Source organism: Morchella importuna (assembly GCF_003444635.1).
Source record: "Morchella importuna strain M04M26 chromosome Unknown Morimp01GS037, whole genome shotgun sequence".
NCBI classification, from domain to species: Eukaryota; Fungi; Ascomycota; class Pezizomycetes; order Pezizales; family Morchellaceae; genus Morchella; species Morchella importuna.
This window is the reverse complement of record NW_025763434.1, coordinates 378,152-396,765: the sequence shown is the minus strand read 5'-3', so window position 1 is coordinate 396,765 and position 18,614 is coordinate 378,152. Positions and strand designations below refer to the sequence as shown.

At 48.0% G+C, this 18,614-nt stretch overlaps 7 protein-coding genes across 7 annotated transcripts; 3 read left to right on the top strand and 4 right to left on the bottom strand.

The window, feature by feature from the left end:
- Positions 1-797: 797 nt before the first annotated feature.
- LAJ45_09613 (uncharacterized protein) lies at positions 798-1,981 on the bottom strand (the record flags this gene model as incomplete). The annotated part of the gene is made up of 2 exons (XM_046119154.1): positions 798-1,497; positions 1,590-1,981. The coding sequence occupies 2 exons, from the start codon at positions 1,979-1,981 to the stop codon at positions 798-800; spliced, it is 1,092 nt and encodes a 363-aa protein (XP_045967724.1).
- A 765-nt stretch (positions 1,982-2,746) lies between these two features.
- Positions 2,747-3,865, bottom strand: LAJ45_09612 (uncharacterized protein; the record flags this gene model as incomplete). Its single annotated transcript, XM_046119153.1, has 2 exons — positions 2,747-3,176; positions 3,354-3,865. 2 exons carry the CDS (start codon positions 3,863-3,865, stop codon positions 2,747-2,749), a joined length of 942 nt encoding a protein of 313 aa, XP_045967723.1.
- Positions 3,866-4,643: 778 nt separating this feature from the next.
- Positions 4,644-6,278, top strand: LAJ45_09611 (uncharacterized protein; the record flags this gene model as incomplete). Its single annotated transcript, XM_046119152.1, has 7 exons — positions 4,644-4,714; positions 4,806-4,816; positions 4,894-4,914; positions 4,973-5,158; positions 5,228-6,026; positions 6,111-6,175; positions 6,229-6,278. The coding sequence occupies 7 exons, from the start codon at positions 4,644-4,646 to the stop codon at positions 6,276-6,278; spliced, it is 1,203 nt and encodes a 400-aa protein (XP_045967722.1).
- A 1,645-nt stretch (positions 6,279-7,923) lies between these two features.
- LAJ45_09610 (uncharacterized protein) lies at positions 7,924-10,158 on the bottom strand (the record flags this gene model as incomplete). The annotated part of the gene is made up of 8 exons (XM_046119151.1): positions 7,924-7,963; positions 8,038-8,187; positions 8,274-8,500; positions 8,563-8,714; positions 8,773-9,193; positions 9,259-9,421; positions 9,477-9,728; positions 9,869-10,158. The coding sequence occupies 8 exons, from the start codon at positions 10,156-10,158 to the stop codon at positions 7,924-7,926; spliced, it is 1,695 nt and encodes a 564-aa protein (XP_045967721.1).
- Positions 10,159-11,888: 1,730 nt separating this feature from the next.
- LAJ45_09609 (uncharacterized protein) lies at positions 11,889-12,811 on the top strand (the record flags this gene model as incomplete). Its single annotated transcript, XM_046119150.1, has 2 exons — positions 11,889-12,093; positions 12,159-12,811. 2 exons carry the CDS (start codon positions 11,889-11,891, stop codon positions 12,809-12,811), a joined length of 858 nt encoding a protein of 285 aa, XP_045967720.1.
- A 1,452-nt stretch (positions 12,812-14,263) lies between these two features.
- On the top strand, positions 14,264-15,025 carry LAJ45_09608 (uncharacterized protein; the record flags this gene model as incomplete). The annotated part of the gene is made up of 4 exons (XM_046119149.1): positions 14,264-14,266; positions 14,394-14,530; positions 14,620-14,845; positions 15,020-15,025. The coding sequence occupies 4 exons, from the start codon at positions 14,264-14,266 to the stop codon at positions 15,023-15,025; spliced, it is 372 nt and encodes a 123-aa protein (XP_045967719.1).
- Positions 15,026-15,633: 608 nt separating this feature from the next.
- LAJ45_09607 (uncharacterized protein) lies at positions 15,634-17,593 on the bottom strand (the record flags this gene model as incomplete). Its single annotated transcript, XM_046119148.1, has 3 exons — positions 15,634-15,951; positions 16,018-16,432; positions 16,494-17,593. 3 exons carry the CDS (start codon positions 17,591-17,593, stop codon positions 15,634-15,636), a joined length of 1,833 nt encoding a protein of 610 aa, XP_045967718.1.
- Between the last annotated feature and the right edge of the window lie 1,021 nt (positions 17,594-18,614).

Below are 18,614 nucleotides of genomic sequence, written 5' to 3'. Positions count from 1 at the left end.
GATGGGGCTGGCTGGCGGTGGGTGTTCTTACTTTTTTTTCTCTTTCGGTTTTTTTGTTTCTGTGGGGTGCGTGCAAGCTTTGCGTTGGATTGGAGTGGATTGTGTAGTCTTCCCGCCCCGTTAGTTAGGGACTTTGTGTGTGTTTGAATCTGCGTTGAGTTTCTGCCTTGCAGGTGTTTTTTTTTTCCTTTCTCTTCCTCTTATTCCTTCTGTCTGGGTGTCTTTTTTTCTCGCACTGGCGCTTGTTTACTCTTACCATTACTATTGTTTTTTTTTGCTACTGTGTACATGACCTTGGAGCCGTCCGTAGGAAATCGATATCCTAATCACTTGCAGATGTGTTGCATTCCACCAAAGATCATGGTCTATAAAGACCTAGATCTGATAAGGGACTTTAGTTCATTGCAGCTTTTATTATCATATTTTATCCCATGCAGAAATTGCACGCCGAGGGGTAATGGTGAAAGTTGCAAAGCCTCTAATACGATCATTGCTTTTGCTATGTTGCCGTATCGGGGGTGTCAATGGTCTTTCAGCGCCAGCCAGATAGGGTAGATCAAGTGGAAATGATAAGATGAGATGCCTCATCACCAAAACTCACTCGTCTGATTAAGTAGCTCAGAATCTCGGCGTCCGGCCGGATGTCAGGTATGGGACTTATGTGCCCTTACTAGGCCATACATGTATGTGTGCTCTGGATATCGCAGAATATGAGCGGAAACCTTATGTGATATTTACGTCTAAAAAGCCACTAATTATCTACAGCACACGTTCATTTTACTCCACCCATTTCCCCTTCAAATCTCATCCATCTCCTCCGCCACCCTCCTCCTCTCCCCCTCCACCCTCTCCCCCTCCACCCTCGCCACCCTCCTCTCCTCCCTCTCCCCCTCCAACCTCCTCCAGTCCTCCCTCAACTTCACCACCCCCCTCCGCAGCGCCGCCTTCTCCTCCTCCCCCGCCCGCCCCGACCCCGCCCACCGGATCCGACAGTCCCAGTCCACAAGATACACATACCCGACCTTCTCATTAACATACGCCATCCTCTCCCGCACCTCCTCCTCCAGCCCCCTCTGCACCAAAAAATACCTCCCCCATCCCCGCTCCTCCACGCCCGCGCGGATCCGCGGCACAAACACCCGCACCAGCCACGCCTTGAGCGGGTTCGTCTCGACGTTTATGTCAACCCTCTGCACACACCCCCCTTCCTCCTCCTTGTCCCAGGCGTCCTCTTCGAGGCTGGAGGTGAAAGTGCGTACCTGCGCCTCGGCCCACGCGCTGCTGAAGACGCTGACGACACTGACCTTCCCCTCCAGCGCGGCGGTGGTGCTCTGTAGCGGGTCGGTGGGGTGCTGCAGCGTGCGCCCGACGAGGTTGGGGAAGAAGAGGGCCTTGTCGGCGCGGAAGAGCAGGGGCGGGGCGATGAACGACTTGCCCTTGTGGGTTGCGGAGAGGCGCGAGAAGTCGCGGAAGTAGGGCTTGAAGATCTGTTTTGTCCTGTGCCCTGTCAGCTATTTGCGTTGGGGGAAGGCGGGAGGGGAGGAAGGGAAGAGGGAGGGGGGGCAGAGGGGAGGGGGGAGGAAGAGAACATCTTAGCCCGCCTCTCCAAATGCTTATCCCAATTCCGAAAGTCGTCGCGGCGCTCGGCCCACGTGCGCGTGTCGATGCCCGTGTTCTCGTCCGGGCGCGGCGGGTGGTCGAGCCCGATGGGGCGGGCGAGGCGCGGGGGCTCTTTCTCTTTCTCTTTGCCCGTGAGGGTCGAGTCGAGCTCTGTGAAGGGCTCTTCTTCATTGTCCGGCTGCGGCTTCTTGCTTGGCGGTGGAGGCGGCGGGGATGCTGCGAGGTGGCGGCGCTGCAGAAGGTGTGCGGGCGGCTGGATGGTGATGCGGAGGAGGAGGGGGAGAGGGAGAGGGAGAGGGCGAGGGCGAAGGCGAAGGGGGTGGTGGTAGGGCCGTAGGAGGAGGGTGCGTGGTAATGACATTTTGGGCGGGTTTGGTGGGGTGTGGAGGGGCTGGTGTGGAGGGGTTTGGCTGTGTAAATTGATCTCTCGCCCTGCAGCAGCGGTTTGGCGGGGCAGGGCGGTTGTTCTACGGAGGGAGGTTTGGGTACAAGTATGGAGGGATCACGGCAACGCTGCCCTGCCCTGCCCTGCCCTGTGATGGCATGTCACGAGGGAAGTAACAGGTGCACATGCAGACATCTCGTGTGCGTCAAGCAAGGCCTTGTGCTCTGCTCTGCTCTGCTCTGTCTGGTTTATTTGTATCTCTACCGCTCACTCGGATGTATCTAGGTGGGTACGTGTGTGAACAGAGTACATCATATATCTTCTACGTCCAACAGCTACCAGTACAGCAAGAAAGAATTCGCAGAGAGAGAGATGTAGGAGAAATGAATTATAACGGAGAAGAAAGCCTCGCTATATGATGAGAAGCGTTGTAGAGAAACCCAAGCTGACAGAGATCACCTTGCGGAGGGGGGCAGCACAATATGAAGTACATAGACTCGAGCAAGAACTGTAGTAATAAGAGTAAGAACAGTGAGGGAGGAAAAAGAAAAAGAAAGGGAACAATGAAGAAACCCCATGCATGAGAAGCCCAGAAAGGGAAGAGAAAGAAGAAGAAGAAGAAGAGTCTCCATCACAGAGAAAAGCAGTTATACACCGACTACACCAAACCAACAAGACAAAAAAAGACAGAGGAAAGAAGAAGCAGAAAGGATGAAAATGCGAGACAAAAAAAAACTCCATCTAGATACCCATCGTATAATCCAACTCAACCCCCGGCACAACCCCCGCAATCACCTTCACAAAGACCACCAAGTACTGGTCCACCCTGAGGCCGCCATCATCAGCGCTCTCCTGCACCTCGGCCTCGCCCGCCGCAGGCACCTCCTCCCACTCCTCGCGCTCGCGTCTCCGGGCCATGCTCTCAAATATGCGCTTCATGACCTCGGCGTGGCGGCATGGATGCACGCTCGCCATCTGCACGCTACCATCCATGGGCGGGAACTCCTCGATCGTCACGGTCTTCTCGCGGTAGTCGGGCGCGATGTCCTCGAACATGACGGTGGGGGGGTTGAGGGGCATGCGGGTGGTGCCGTCGTAGCCGGAGAGGTAGAAGCGTGGGACGCGGTAGTAGACGGAGTAGGTGATGTATAGGTTGTACGTGCGGAGAGGTCTGTAGGAGGGGGGTGGGGGGTTAGCTAAGCTATCATAGCTTGAAAGTGGGGGGTAAATATGTCTCAGATAGCTAGAGCTAGCTATCTAGAGCTCTTTCCCTCGGCTATACAGCTCCAAGGGAGCTCCTCCTTAACCGGGAGGGGGGGGGGGCATAAACAAATAGATGGGTACTCACGCCTTAACACCTCTGCCTCCTGTTCTCGCCTTTGGGGCCTCCCTGATGATCGCCTCATCATCATCCTCCTCCTCATCCGGGATATCGTCCTCGTCCTCGTCCTCCTCTTCCTCCTCCCCAGCCTCATCCACCGTTTTTACCTTCGCCGCCTCGGGCGCCTCGCCGTTCGGATCCGTGGTGGTCGCGAACGTGGGTGGTGGTGCGTTATCCTCCCACTCGTCCTCGCCCTCCTTTGCCTCGCCCGGATTCCACGACGAGAAGCTGTCGTCGACACGGCTGTGGCAGGGCGCGTTGCGCAGAACGAGGTACTGCTTGTCGTCGGGCAGGTGCGTGACACGTTTGGCTGCGTCCGCTGGGGCCCAGGACCAGGTGGGGAACTTGTAGACGAGGTAGTCGCCGGCGGCGACGAACTCTTCGGGGGTGACCTGGCCGGTCTTTGTGAATGTGGAGGCGTTGGAGGGGGTGGAGAGATACTCGCGGAGGGTGGAGAGGGTGGAGTAGAAGGGGTTCATGGTGTTTGGTGATGGCTTTGGAGCTGTTGGATTGCTAGCTAGCTTGTGGGTAATTGTAGCAGTTGATTTGTAGGTACTTGTGTGTGTGAGGGACCTCTGTGATAGCAGAGGGGGGGCGAGTGAGATAGAAGATGAGGTTTGGGAGGGCTGGGTGTAACTGCGTTGGTTGGAGGTGTACTGGGTGAATAGCAGCAGAGAGAGAGAGATGTAGATGGGGGGGGGGATTCGTCGATAGAGGAGTCACACGGGAGAGGAAGATGTAGGTACTACACAGAGCACTATGGCGGGGGAGGGGAACTGGATGTAACAAGGCTATACCCAGTGGTGCCGTGCATGTGCGTAACTCTCGGCACGGAACACCGACGCTGATTTTAATATAGATCATGTGACCCATTTTACTCTCACAAAATCCTAAGCCTTCACACCAAGAGGGTAGTCACATGATCTATGCCTACTAGGGGTCCATCCACCTCGCGAGGTTGAACATCGAGCTTCAATAAAGCCTCGTATCTCCCTAACGTTCCCTCTACTCTTCAATTCATGGGGTGCTGGTTGCCATGTGGGTTAGGGCTCCTCGCTCTGGCAAATCAGATTTCGGGCTCGCGCGCAATGGAGCTTTCCAGAAGATTACCCTGCCTGCCTCGTGATTCTCACACTTCAGCCTTTCTCGTTCTGTCACGAATCCTCATTCAACACCCGACCTTGCAATCTTTGAAGTCTGCCAACTTCTACTATTACAACAAACCAACCAATACAATCCCGTTCAATCATTGCAACCATGGCCGAAGCTGGAATCAACAGGAAGGAGGATGCCAAACTCGAGTTCAAGACCTCTACGGAGATCACTGTGTAAATTCCCCCTACCTACCCTACTGCTCTACTCTGCTCGCCACTGCGCGTGTCCTGCCTGCCTGCCTGCCTGTGCTAACAATTCAAACAGCGCGCCTACCTGTATGTGGCCCTGAACCTTGCTTTTCCAACCTCCCAACCCAATTCATGAATACTAATATTATATATCCGATCTCCAGTCGAGTCTATGCAACTGAAGGGTACGGATTCCCTTCTCGTGTGCTTTCCCCCATACTGACTGACATTGGTGCTGCACAGAGGCCCTTCTCCGTGGAATCTATGCATACGGTTATGAATCCCCCTCCGCTGTGCAATCGCGTGCCATCGTCCAGATCTGCAAAGGTCGTGACACGATCGCGCAGGCACAATCCGGTACCGGTAAAACCGCTACGTTCTCCATTTCGATCCTCCAGGTCATCGACACCGCCGTGCTCGAGGCACAAGGTTCGCACCCATTCTTGGCAGTAGCATAAACATCATTCCCCTACTGACTGACTGACTGATCGGAACTAGCACTCGTTCTTTCCCCCACCCGCGAACTCGCAACCCAGATCCAATCCGTCATCATGGCTCTGGGCGACTACATGAACGTGCAATGCCACGCCTGCATCGGCGGCACCAGCATCGGCCTAGACATCCAAGCGCTCGAGCGCGGCCCACACGTCGTCTCCGGCACCCCCGGCCGCGTCGCCGACATGATCCGCCGCAAAAGCCTCCGCACGCGCCACATCAAGATGCTCGTCCTCGACGAGGCCGACGAGCTCCTCAACATGGGCTTCCGCGAGCAGATCTACGACGTCTACCGCTACCTCCCGCCCAGCACGCAGGTCGTCGTCGTGTCGGCCACCCTGCCGTACGACGTGCTCGACATGACACGCAAATTCATGACGGACCCCGTGCACATCCTTGTCAAGCGTGACGAGCTGACGCTCGACGGCCTGAAGCAGTACTTCATTGCCGTCGACAAGGAGGACTGGAAGTTCGACACTCTGTGCGATCTGTACGACACCCTGACCATCACGCAGGCCGTCATCTTCTGCAACACCAGGAAGAAGGTCGACTGGCTGGCGGACAAGATGAGGGAGGCCAACTTCACGGTCTCGAGCATGCACGGCGAGATGCTGCAGAAGGAGCGCGATAGTATCATGGAGGATTTTAGGACCGGGAACAGCAGGGTGCTCATCTCGACAGATGTCTGGGCGAGAGGTATCGATGTCCAGCAGGTCTCGCTGGTCATCAATTACGACTTGCCGAATAACCGTGAGAACTACATTCACAGGATTGGTAGAAGTGGTAGATTTGGGCGCAAGGGGTATGTTGCTCCCCACCCACCCCCCGCCACCCCTCTCTACGGGTTAGGGTTGTTTGGGTAGTGGAATTGCTAACAGAATGGTAGTGTTGCTATCAACTTTGTTACCAGCGAGGACGTCAGGATCCTCCGTGATATCGAACTTTATTACAGTAGGCCTACCCCCCAGTTCCCCAATAACTTTAACCGCTAACACTGTGGCCAGGTACACAAATCGACGAGATGCCAATGAATGTCTCTGACCTCTTGTCATAGAGCACGATTGCGACAAATTGACATTTCTTTCGTTTTCTTTATATATAAAAAAAAAGCCCTATAGGAGGCTCTAGGGAAGAAAAGCAAAGGACAATGCATAAAAGGGCAAAAAGTGAGGAGGAAATGGGGCTGTATGGCTAAAGGTTTGTAAAACTGGCTCCCTTTGTTATTATTCTCCTCACTTCAACCCCCCTCCCCCCCCCCCCCAACTTCCCTGCGACGGCGCGTCGACATACATACATGTATATGTGGAAAAAAAAAATATGGTAGCTAATGTAAGACTGACTGGCTTAGATTGAAATGAAACATGATGCGAGAATTTGTTTTTTCTGTGTGATTTTTTTCTTTTATTGTATTTTCCTTTTTGGGGTTACAAAGATTGTTATTCTTTTTTTTCTTTCTTTTTTTTCCTCTTTTTTTTTTCTGTGGATGCGCATGCGCATGGCACTGAGCATGAAATCATTGACGGAGTACGTAGAGTGTGGGGGGGGGGGGGCTGCGTAGGGAGTGAGTGAGTGGAGCGGTATCTGGTAGTTAATCTGCAACTAAAATTGATAGTGGAGTTCGTCTTTTTCTTTCTCTTTCCCCCACCGGGGCCCGGGGGGGGGGGGGGGGGTGTTTTGTTCTAGTTGGGGGACTTGGAATGAGGGCTACATCTCTAGACGTGATCGCCGACTCTATGTTCGAGGAGGGGTAAAAGGAAAGTCTTGTGTTGTTTGTAGGAGTGTGGATGGAGAACTCCTTGGGGTTGTCGAGTATTAAAAGCGTGGTTTCAATTGTTGAAGTGGTTTTTTGAGATTGCGAGTTCAACTACACCTCCAGGGTATGTGCTCTACTGTATGTAGGTACATGTACCCTACCCTACTCGTCTATTCATAGCGTTTCCGAGGGTGACTAATATTGCATGACATAAAAAGGTGGATTTGGCGCTTTTTTGCGTGAAATTAGTAGTCGTAGCAGTCTGCCGCAAATATTTAGAAAAAGGAAAGAAGAAGAAAAAAGTCGGTTAAGATCTAAAATGCTGATTACACGACCACTCTTCTGACTGTCCTCCTTGTTTGTGGGGTAGGTCTGGCTGCGAGAGTACTTGGGGTATGGTGCGAGAGGCCTTGGGGGGCGACCTTGTCATCCCTGTTCACACCAGTTCAGTATTGTAGCCCTTACAGCCATAAAGTCGAGTTAAAGGTGAGGCTCCTCAATGTTTGCTTCCCGGATCCAGCCAATGAAGTGGTGTGTACAGGGTTGACGGGACGCCCTCTACTCCCTCTTGCACCATAGCTATCCCTTCGTCTGTCGACAAAATGCTGCCCCCCCAAGAAAAAGCAAATCTGGTGTGGCTTTACTAGCAGATCTCGTTATCTCCCTTATCAAATAACAGATCTCACATACAAAATTTGATTTCTCTATTATAGGGGGGGGGGGGGGGGGCAGCAATCGACAGCCGAAGGGATAATTATCTATAGTATTTACAAAAAAAAAAAAAATTCTTTGAAACAAATAGATATGTTACGTATACCCATAGGAACGAAATACTTTTATAGACTGAGTCCGAATCAATCTCATCCGGCGAAAAAACTCCGTCGATCAAAACCTAAATAAAGAGATAATAATCAAACACCGTCATTATATAAACGCCCCCCATATATCAAGAGAATGTTTTATCCCAGTATTTCATAAACGTATTTCTGTGGAACGTATTGTGTCAGTCAGTATAAAGGAAGGGTTCCAACGATAATATCAAGGGCGGATAACGGCATACCTAGGGGGAGCAGGAACAAATTGGCGTTCGTATTCATCGATATCGGCCTTGTCGGAGAAAAGATCAACCTCTTCCGGTGCTCGCCATTTGGTTTTGTGGATAAGCTTCCATGAGACGAATAGGACCGGGAAGAGAAAGATCATGAGGTATCTATTTTGTCCCTTGAAGTTAGCCTTTCCCCCTTTTCCCTTTCTTTTTCTCGGGGCAGTAGGAACAGGATGCATGAGAAGACTCACGAGAAAAGGAATGTAGGAACATCCCAGTTTCCGGGTACAAAGACGCTGTAGCCACCGACAAAGCACATGATGGACGTGGCCGTAAAGGCATACCATGCCGTAGCTGGTTGCCAAAAACCCTTGTGTGGTAGGGTGTCCCGGGGGATTCCTTGTGCGGCAAGAGCCTTCCTGAACTTGATGTAGGTGAAGGTGATCACCGAGAAGTTTATCAATTGTGAGGCTGTCACCTAAGAAGGATTTAGAAACATTAATTTTTACAGTGCGGAGGCGGAGCGGCCGGGAGACAAACCAGGTTGATGAACCACTGCAAAACCACTGCTGCATTGTTGGAGACTTGGAGGAATGAAAGAAGGGCTATTGCAAGGACTACGGCGATCGAGTACAAGGGAATACCGCCCTTGGTGCACTTTGCCAATATTTTCGGGGCTTTGCCTTCAAGAGCTAGATGGACATATATGCTGTTAGATGCTTGTCTCAGTAGAGATCTAAAGAGACTAACCAAGACCATATAAACTTCTGCTTGCACAGTAGACGTACGAATTACCAGCCGATAACGCCGATGTGAAAATCAAAGCATTCACAATATGAGGCAGATATGGGATCCCCATCCTATCCATAGCAACAACATAAGGAGATGCAGCGGCACCCGGCCGTCCCTCAGAGAATGCGGCCTTCATTGTTGGGTCATTGTAGGGAACGACAATTCCCACGCAAAGAGATCCCAAAACGAAAAATGTAGTGAGACGGTAAAAGACGGCATTGAATGCCCGTGGTAAGGCCTTTCGTGGGTTTTCTGCCTCTCCAGCTGCCATGCTGACATAGTCTGGTCCTGCAATAGTAAAACTAGCTTGAATAAGACACGCAATGAACCCGATAAACCTTCCGACATCGCCTGTTTTGGTGGATTCTGCAAATGGGCCCTGTGATATATAATATTAACTCTTGTACTAGCGAGTATGAGCGGTGGAGATGGATGGATGGTTACCGGGTCTTTCCAATATCTAAATCCATACCTATCACCTTGCGGGTTCCCCCCTAACATTGTGACAAAAGTAAAGCAAATTAAGCTAACGATCAAGATAACCTTTCCCAGAGCCATCCAAAATTCACTCTCCCCATACCATTTTACGGCAGTCAGATTCACAAGTCTAAAACAAAGCATTAGTTATGAACAAGGTGGGGATATAACACATAATGACTTACGCATAGCATGCGATAATTACAGCAATCACAATGGCTACATGAATCTTATCGGTCCAGTAATGTAAAATAACATTACAGGCAACGATTTCGAAAGGTACGAGAGCTGCTTCAAAGATAAAGAAGTTGTATCCAGCGGCAAATCCAAGAGCATCATCTACGTAACGACCTGCGAATCGGATGAATGGTGAAGATACGGGGAGGTAGGTCACCATCTCTGCCATACTATTGTTGATTGCCAAAATGACGGTACACCTAAGTTTTTGCACAAATATGAGTATCTCAACGCCTAGACTTCAACTTCCTCCTGCAACAGAGCTCTTGGTACTAAGTATTCCATAATTTCTCTCGAGCTCTCATCCATTAAGGTTAATTCAAGAGATTAAATATCATACCATAATGAGAAAGCAATAAATAAACTGGCAGGTCCTCCCTGCATCAACCCTCTTCCAATATTAACATAGAGTGCAGTCCCGATTGTGCCACCAATACCGATCAATTGAATGTGTCTGGGCTTCAGTTTCCGGTGAGTATGGTCGTAGCTTGGAGGCAACGAGCCCGCTTCGCCGTCATCTGCAGAAATCCTGGCTCCACTTAAAGAAACCGAGTCCACTGGTGGTTTCTCAGCATCCGAACGATTATAGACATTTGACGGGACGTCCTGCTTGACACCTGTGGAGGCCATCTTTCGAATTTATGCTAGACTGAAGGTCGCGGGGTCGAGTAGGTCAATCATCAACGTGGGAGCTGCTGTGTACTTATAAGTACTTCACCTACAGATGCCTCTGGACTATTTTTCCATCCATCTAGCTAAGTTTGCAGTGCATATTTTTTCCTGGGATAGCTATCCATGCATGATAATGTAGTTGCCCAAATTTCTGGGCCCAAGGAAAGCCTGCAACGCGAGTGTTTCGGGACTAATCAGCAGGTGATGCCTTGTCTACCCCGCCAGAAGGCAAAAGTGAGAAACATGTAAGACGATGGAATTGAATCTGGGCGTCGTCACTCCCATAAAAAAGTGCATTATGCTCTAGTATGCGCGCTGCGCGTGTCCCAAAGGAATCCCTTCAACTCTACAAAAATACCTCAATAACTACATAGTACTCTACTGCAATCGGGCTTGTGGCCGTCTAATTTTCACATGTCTTTCCTTCTCACCCTCACCGCAGTCTGCTCCCCGAAACCCTTCTATGAACACTCCTACGGACGTAAGGAAATAACGGCCGCGCAAAGACAAGGTACCGACAAACCCTGCAATTAGTTTGAAAATTCCAATTGATCATCCTTTACCAACCCCAGATGGGATACGCCACTGGTTTAGCGATATCTTATCAGTTAGACACCCGCACTTTATTTGAGCAGGCTTCAGAAGTTGATTGATTAATTCACTAGGTAAGGCCCTCAAAAGCTAGAGCAATACGAAGGCTAAGATGGCTCAGGTAAGCGCATAGCACGGAAGAATCTTGGTGCCACATCCGTCGCAACAAGTGATCAAACTTGAAAAAGTTGATAGGCGGGCCGAAAGTGAATAAATAAGAGTAAGAACGATACATTGGTATGGGGAAATCTTAACCGAGTGACAATATATGATCATGAGTCTCTCTATAGATTTACCATATGCTCGGATGTGTTAGCGAAGGTAGGGTTCAGTGTTAATACATGTATTTACATGTAGGTACTCTCATAGGTACTCACATGTACCTGCATGTAAGGTCCACTCTTCAAGCACTTCGCGTTAGCGATGCCCTGCAAGTGAGTGTCTGCTTGCAGTCGAACATGTGCAAACCATGTGCCGGCACCACGGCGAGTGATACTATATGATCATTCCAGCGCATTTCATCCTATTGTGAATTTCTGACTGAGACTCGATATTCTGGGGTGCTTAACGTGGGGCCAAGCTTGTGAAAACAACCTAATCGAGGAGTGCGGGACGCCCCAGACGACCTGTGTCTGGGCGAGAATATGAACCATGTACTATCACATGTTTAATGCGCAAGTTTTGGTTACATGTACTAGTAGACCCAACACGAAATAATTTGGGAAAAGTCAGAAAGTACATGTGCTCTGCACCGTACACGTTTGAAATAAAAGGACCCGATATGAGTGTCAAGAGCTGCATGTACCGTAAACCGATGAGTACTTGGTGCGTGGCTAATGCCAGCTGAGAGCAAGTTGCACCGGGGAATATAGACTACGTCTCCAGAATGAGCAAGCTATAATCTTAAAGTTCCCAACAATGAGGTCAGTCCTGGCGCCAGATATCAGTTGAACTGAGTTGACAAGCGCACCCAACAGTTTGTTAAGACATGTGTTTCTACGCTTCCGGAGTCGTGGTGCTAACTCCAGTCTGATCTTACTAAAACCTGTGGTTAAGCACTTGAACCTTTAAGAATCAGCTACATACTATAACCAAAAATGTCCTCGAAAGAAAAAAACTCAGTCACGGACTCAGTCGCCAATTATTCTTGTTCTAAGGTTGAGTTCAGCAAAGGTTCTACTATCTCCTCAAATACAGCCATTCAAGGGTCTACCCTCTATTTTAACAAGTCGGATTACGGCATTGTGAAAGATCTACGACATTGTCATGGATTACCGGTGATTTCTATCAAGTTTAACAAAGGTAAGGACATAAACAACGTTTAAAATTCAAGAATCAAGTTGACAAGTAGCTGTTTTTTTCTTCAGCGAATGTCATCCCGAATGCAAAAATACAAACCCACCATGAGAAGACCAGTGACTTAGAGGATTGTGAACACACAAATTACTGTGATACCAACGATGAAAAGCGGCCTATACATCACAATCAATGCCGTCCCGAGAACTATGAATGTCGGAAAGCCCGTGAAACGCGACAGGTCAACTCAAATCTTATTAAATCTGGTAGTCGTGGGATTAACGACGACCGACGGGGTTGCGTTGAAGCATTTGGAAAACATGAGGATCAAGGGATTGATCGGGAATTTAGGGGCTCTGTGGATCAAAAAACCGACAGGAACTCCGGTGACCACAAGGGTATGAAGGGCCAGATGCCTACATATACAAATCACGGCTTTAATGAGGATGAGTTAGATTATGGATACGATGAGGAATGTCTGAAGAGTGGCCATTATGTCGAGGACCCATTTGTTGATTGTGAACATGGCCCTGGTGAGGACTGTTGGAACTGTGAACACCAGGGTCCTGAATATTTTGAGTGTTATGGTGATTACGGAGGTGAAGATGATGAAAACCCGTTCGTCGATTGTGAACATGGCCCCGGTGAGGAATGTTGGAATTGTGAAAACCAGGATCTTGAATATTTTGAGTGTTATGGAGGTAATAGTGGGGGGAGTAAGTGATAGGAATGATGATAATTCATCTCCCCGGGCCCTACCATTACAGTTGGGAGAAAGAAATCGGTATTTGACATTGCCAAGTGGTCTGTTATTACGCAGTTAATTATATCAATCTGCCTTCATGATTGAGGGTATCCTTAAAAAAACATACACAGATTTTTGGTACGCTGATGTAAACACAGAGGAGAAATATACCTCATATGGACCCTCCACTAATGTATCGTTTGTGGTGTATTTGCTGAAAAGGTCCAAATGAATTGTCGTTTGTAGGACAATATTGTGTCCAAGGCTTCGGCGGACAACGTGAACCCGTGTAGCAGTACGTCAGTGCACAAGCCTACATGTATGTATCTAGCGCTACCGCTTATTAGATGTATTCATACAATAAACGAACTAGCAACAAAAACAAAACCTCATATTCAGTTAACACTTATTCCATATAAACAGCCTACATTGCATCCTCAAATTCATGCTCTTAAAAACATATCGCCGAGCCCACAAACACGCCTTCAAAGAGCAGCTACCCCGACCGAGAATTCCACGTATAAAATCGTTAAAGGTAGTGGGTAAAAATATATTTGATATATATCCTTGAAAAGAGGGGGGGGGGGGGGTAGATGCAAGAGGAATATATATCTACTGTCATAATAGTTTGCCATAAGCTAGAGTTGACAACGTACATAATTTAGGAAATTCAATACTGAAAGCCATGAAGCAATCTGATCATAATCATAAAGCTGAAAAGGTTTGATTACATGTTCGATCTATTATGTAGCTTCAATAGAGTGGTTTTTTTTTAGGCGTATCTAGAGTGCCTTCCGCCGAACTGAAACCAAAGAGTGATGTTTTCTCACAGGTGGTAGTTTTGATAAGGAGTAAGAAGCATTAATTCAATTCGGGTTGAGCTTTTGCTCAAATCCGATAACCAAATGACCTAAGCACGGAGACGAGGGCCATCATGGGAAATCACTCGTCACATCTTATCTCAACGATTGAGGAAGCCCAAGAAGGAACGCATAGCTAAAGGCGTCAAAAACCTTTTTAAAGTCTCAACAAGAAGACAAAAAACATCCTATTTCAGTCTCTTAAGTCTCCAAGGTTAGCGTTACTAGGTTTTGAATTCCCTTCAATGAGCGATAGCGAATCAGGTCCATCTCTTTTTACCGTACCGTAGACTCACTGTAAATAGTCAAAAGTGGATTATTAGGCCATTGAGCGTGGAAAGTAGGTTTTTGAAAGATGTCCCCCAAGGGTGGTTGTTAATGCGATAAGATAAGGGCAATAGCCCCCGCAGCATCGCCAAGGCCACAAGACTGCTGCCCACAAATTCTGGAATACCAAATTCCACTCCACCATAGCAACACGCAGGATACGCCGACATTCGCAAATTCACGACTCGACAGATCCCGACGCCAAAATACCACCGACCCCACGAACCCGAAAAATCTAATCAAGATGGTACGTCGAACCTCTCTCCCTTTTCCCGATGGTCATTTCGATGGATCAATTCTGCAAATTCGGAGGGTGGAGTTTGGTGGACGGACAAAAAGTACTAATGGAACTTTATTTTTCCCTTGCAATTTAGCCCGGTGTCAAGACAGGAACCCTCTGGAAGAAGTCCAAGACCGACTTGCAGAAGCAGCTCGATGAGCTGAAGCTGGAGCTTTCCAACCTCCGTGTCCAGAAAATTACCAGTGGTGCTTCTTCCAAGCTCACCAAGATGTACATACCCCCCTTCAACGAGCGGCTCTGATATTCGACTAGGAAAGGAGAACATGGGGGGACATAAACAACTAATATATGGGTTACAGCCACGATGTCCGCAAGTCTGTCGCCCGTGTCCTGACTGTCATCAACGCCACTCAGCGCCAGCAGCTCCGCATCTTCTACAAGGGCAAGAAATACCTGCCTCTCGACCTCCGCACCAAGAAGACCCGGGCTATCAGGAGGCGGTTGACCAAGCACGAGTCTAGACTCAAGACTGTCAAGGAGAGCAAGAAGGCTCTGCACTTCCCTAAGAGGAAGTACGCTATCAAGGTGGGTCAACTCTGAGAACTTTTTTGGAAGAGGGGAATTTGGAGGGGGAATAAATGGGATCATATTTGGAGAATAAGGGGAATATGCGGGTGGAGGATGAACACGGTTTTGGGGGTGGAGATTTCGATTTTGGTGAATGGAATGAAGTGCTAACGGCTTAATTTTCGGATACAGGCGTAAGCGGTGATCCTTTTTCTTTTCTTCTGGGATATCAAAACGGGGTAAAAATAAATAAAATCTTGTGCTCGGTTTGTGGGGCGGGTGTACCTTACTGGAATTGCTTGCATGGGTAATTTTTTTTTTCCGTCCAAAGAACCGAAATATACATGAAGCTTTTCTCCGGGTGTGAAATAATATCTTCCTCCTTTTGGTCGCAATTTTTTTTTTTTTTCGGTGTTAGGACAAGGGATGCAGATACAATCTGGGTTGGGATGGTTCTCTATAGCGTGTAAAATTGTCCACATTTATCTGATTTCCCGATATCCATTGCACCTTTGAACAAGTGCGTAACAGCTTACAATTCAAAACTTATCATTAAGACTGCAGATATTATTGTCCCTCAGTGCGTATTGCCAATACTCGAAATATTGTTTAAAATCGACAATCACATCGAGTGATAGTACATGAGGATACCCAAGAGGGGGTTGTGGTCCCCGAATCATCAAGTTTATTTCTATAGAGTATCTATGGGCGGACAGGGGTATGTGTTCAGGTTACATACACATGGTTTTGCGCGATCCAATATGCAAAGATCGCTGGAAGTGACTTTTATCCTCAAATAATCCACCTTATTTACCTGCGATCGAGAGCTTTGCGATTTTCGCTAGTTCTTTCGCTTCCGCCTCTTCCTCTCTAGTACATCGTGTACAGCTGCATCTACCACCTAGGGGGCCCCAAGCATGTTCCTGTCGCTCGCGATAGTCCAGACTAATATCGCAGTAATGACTAAAACACTCTTCTCCCTTTTTCACAGCCACGACCTGTGTGTTGAGCTCTGCCTCTCTCCCAAGTGCGCGGGAAAAACCAGTGAAATTCACTTCACCACCGCACTCCCAACTGATATTAGGCTCGCATGAGTGGTTGAACATTGAGTAAAGCATGTGGACCTATACACAGGAACGTGTCAGCACCTCCAATTCCTAAGGGAAGAAAAAATGTGTCGAGTGACGAACCGCCGCAATCTCGGTCCTCCCCGTCCTTTTGTGCACTCTCGCACTCGCAACACCGATAAACTTTGCCCATAAGGTCTGAATCACCCATAGATCAAAGAAGTCAACTGCATTTGGCTGGAATATATCCACATCCATCTCCATTAGCATTTGAATTGGACGAGTGACCTGGTTCGTGAAGTTGAATGGGAGAGCTTGCTGCTCGAGGGCAGTTGGTTTGTAGTCTGGAAAGGTTCCCACACGGTTAACACCGTAAAGATATTTAACCTCAGGTAGCTCGAGAGGATGTGTATCCAATGTTATCGCAGTTGCATAAGTTTTTAGCAACAGAAGCGAGTGTGCAGAGCTTGTGGAAATACTAGCATTGATGGATCGGTAAACCCAGCCGAAATCTCTACCGCAAAGGGCAGGGTGATATCTTTGAATTTAAGGTTAGTATTTCAAAGAGCTTGGAAACTTTAGGAATAAGCTTTATTCACTTCTCCATTGCGTTCTCTTTGCATTTTTCAGAACACCACATGATTCCACTTTCTTCATCGCCCTCCCAGCAGTCTTCACATGTTTCATATGTGTCTCCAAGGTCTGCCGCGCAAAACTCACACAACCTCGAATACTCAGGATCCGAAAGCACAGTCAAAGGCGACATTTCCCTAAAGAATGTTTCCCCAATATAGATATCGTCTTTCGCATAGACACCGAGCTGCTTCTCCGAGCCTGAAACTTTGTCCGATAGCTCTAATTTGTTCAGGGGATCCTGTCTCTTTTGCAAAATAGGTAGGTCCACAACCCTGATTTCCACCTTATCGGAGCACTTGGCCATTGTTTTATTTAACGATTCCACTGTCTCCGGGGCGTACCTGTCGGGCTCGTGGTGGTTCCAAGGGTAGACTTCCCTCCTGCAGCCACCGTGCCTAAAAAGTATGTCAGGATTGAGTTTGAATCTGGGATCTTCTGTCTTCTTTTGCTCCATCAGTTGATGAATTTCATCTGTTTCGACTTGGAAATTGATTGGTGCGGGCAAAGCTGCGGCATCTGGATATCGTTCGAGTCCCATTTTACAATATGCCAGAGCATCCATAAAACATCTTGCCTCTTTCAATGCCCGAGCCAGAGTGAACAAGGCTGTAGCCTCCATTCCGTCCACGGAGGTCTTCAGAAGCTTCTTGATTTGGTCTTCGGGAAGAACCCGCTCGGATAAAAGGCGAATATGAGAATATGTTGTAACGAATGCCTGCTCGCCTATGCCCCACTCACTATCTTCCTCGTCGTCATATTCGCCATTCTCTTTCCGTGATATTATCGATCTATCTTGCACCGTTTCTCGAATAGCATCGCCGAGTAGTAGAGCTCGATACGCATCACCGGCAGCAAGATCGGGATAACCAAGCTTTAGATGTACCTGCGAACGATCCACATAGGCGAGGATATTATAAGGAGTGTGCGAGAGGACCTCGGTGTAGATTTCTCGAGCGACGAGAAGGTCATTCCGAGAGAGAGCTGCTGCAGCCTTGTGGATAAGTGACTGTGAAGCAAGCAAATCAGGGTCGTCGAGGATTGAAGATCCGGAATTTGTATCCATTTTGGATCGAAGAGATAAACCGCGAGGTTATATTTTTAAGATGTTGAATTTCTTCGTTGTATTTTATTGAGGTTCTTTTTATAGAGGGGTTTCCTAGACTTTTTTTTTTCTTAGCACGTGCGCCCCACGAACCAGTGATTTTTAGGCACTTGCCATGTCATCGTCAAATCTGTAAAATATTGCCAAGGGTAAATGAAGATACGTTTGTACGAAATATTTGCTTATCGTCGCTGCTGTTTATCTTGCACTATGTACTTAAGTGGACATAATGATCTCGAGTTTCTAATACTGGAGGTCATCTCGTATCGATGAAATCAAAAACAGCAGGAAACATTCCTTTAGACAAATTGCAAACAAACGTAAAACATAGTGATAAATTCTAGTGCATATTTCTTTGCATTAAAGAAAACAAAAACAAAAGTGTGAATAAAAACCGCGACACGCCTTAATCAAACAACACGATGTGTATGATTTAGCAAAATCATCATCGTATACCAGGTACTGCTTTTTTATCCGCTTCATTCTCCGTATCGTGAGAATATGAGTGGTGTCTTAACTTCCGATTTGGGGTGATACATGTACCTCCTATCCTATCAGCCTATGGGAGCTGGATACCCATTCCCTGTCAAGTCTCGAGACCAGCATTATCCCATCGCTAAAAATTCTGTAGGTATCTGGGTAAATATGACACACCTACTCGCATATCAAGTATGTATTTGCGCAACCAGCAAAACACACACAGAATCCAGAGAGCTTTCCCATCTCCCCTGAAATTATGTGTCTTCTATCTAGACACCTGAAAGACTCTACAAGCCACTTTTAGGCCATATCTACAAAGAACAAGCACTGAAGGTGAAATGTGTCTAAAAGGGTCCTTTTATGGCACCTTTACCAGTATCTCAATTGGGCCAAGAATTTGAAGCATGGACCTCCTTTATCAAAATTATACTATACTTGGTCATTGATATTTTGGTTTAGGTGTGGGACTTTTTATGAGTTGTTGAAAACCTCGATTTTTGGT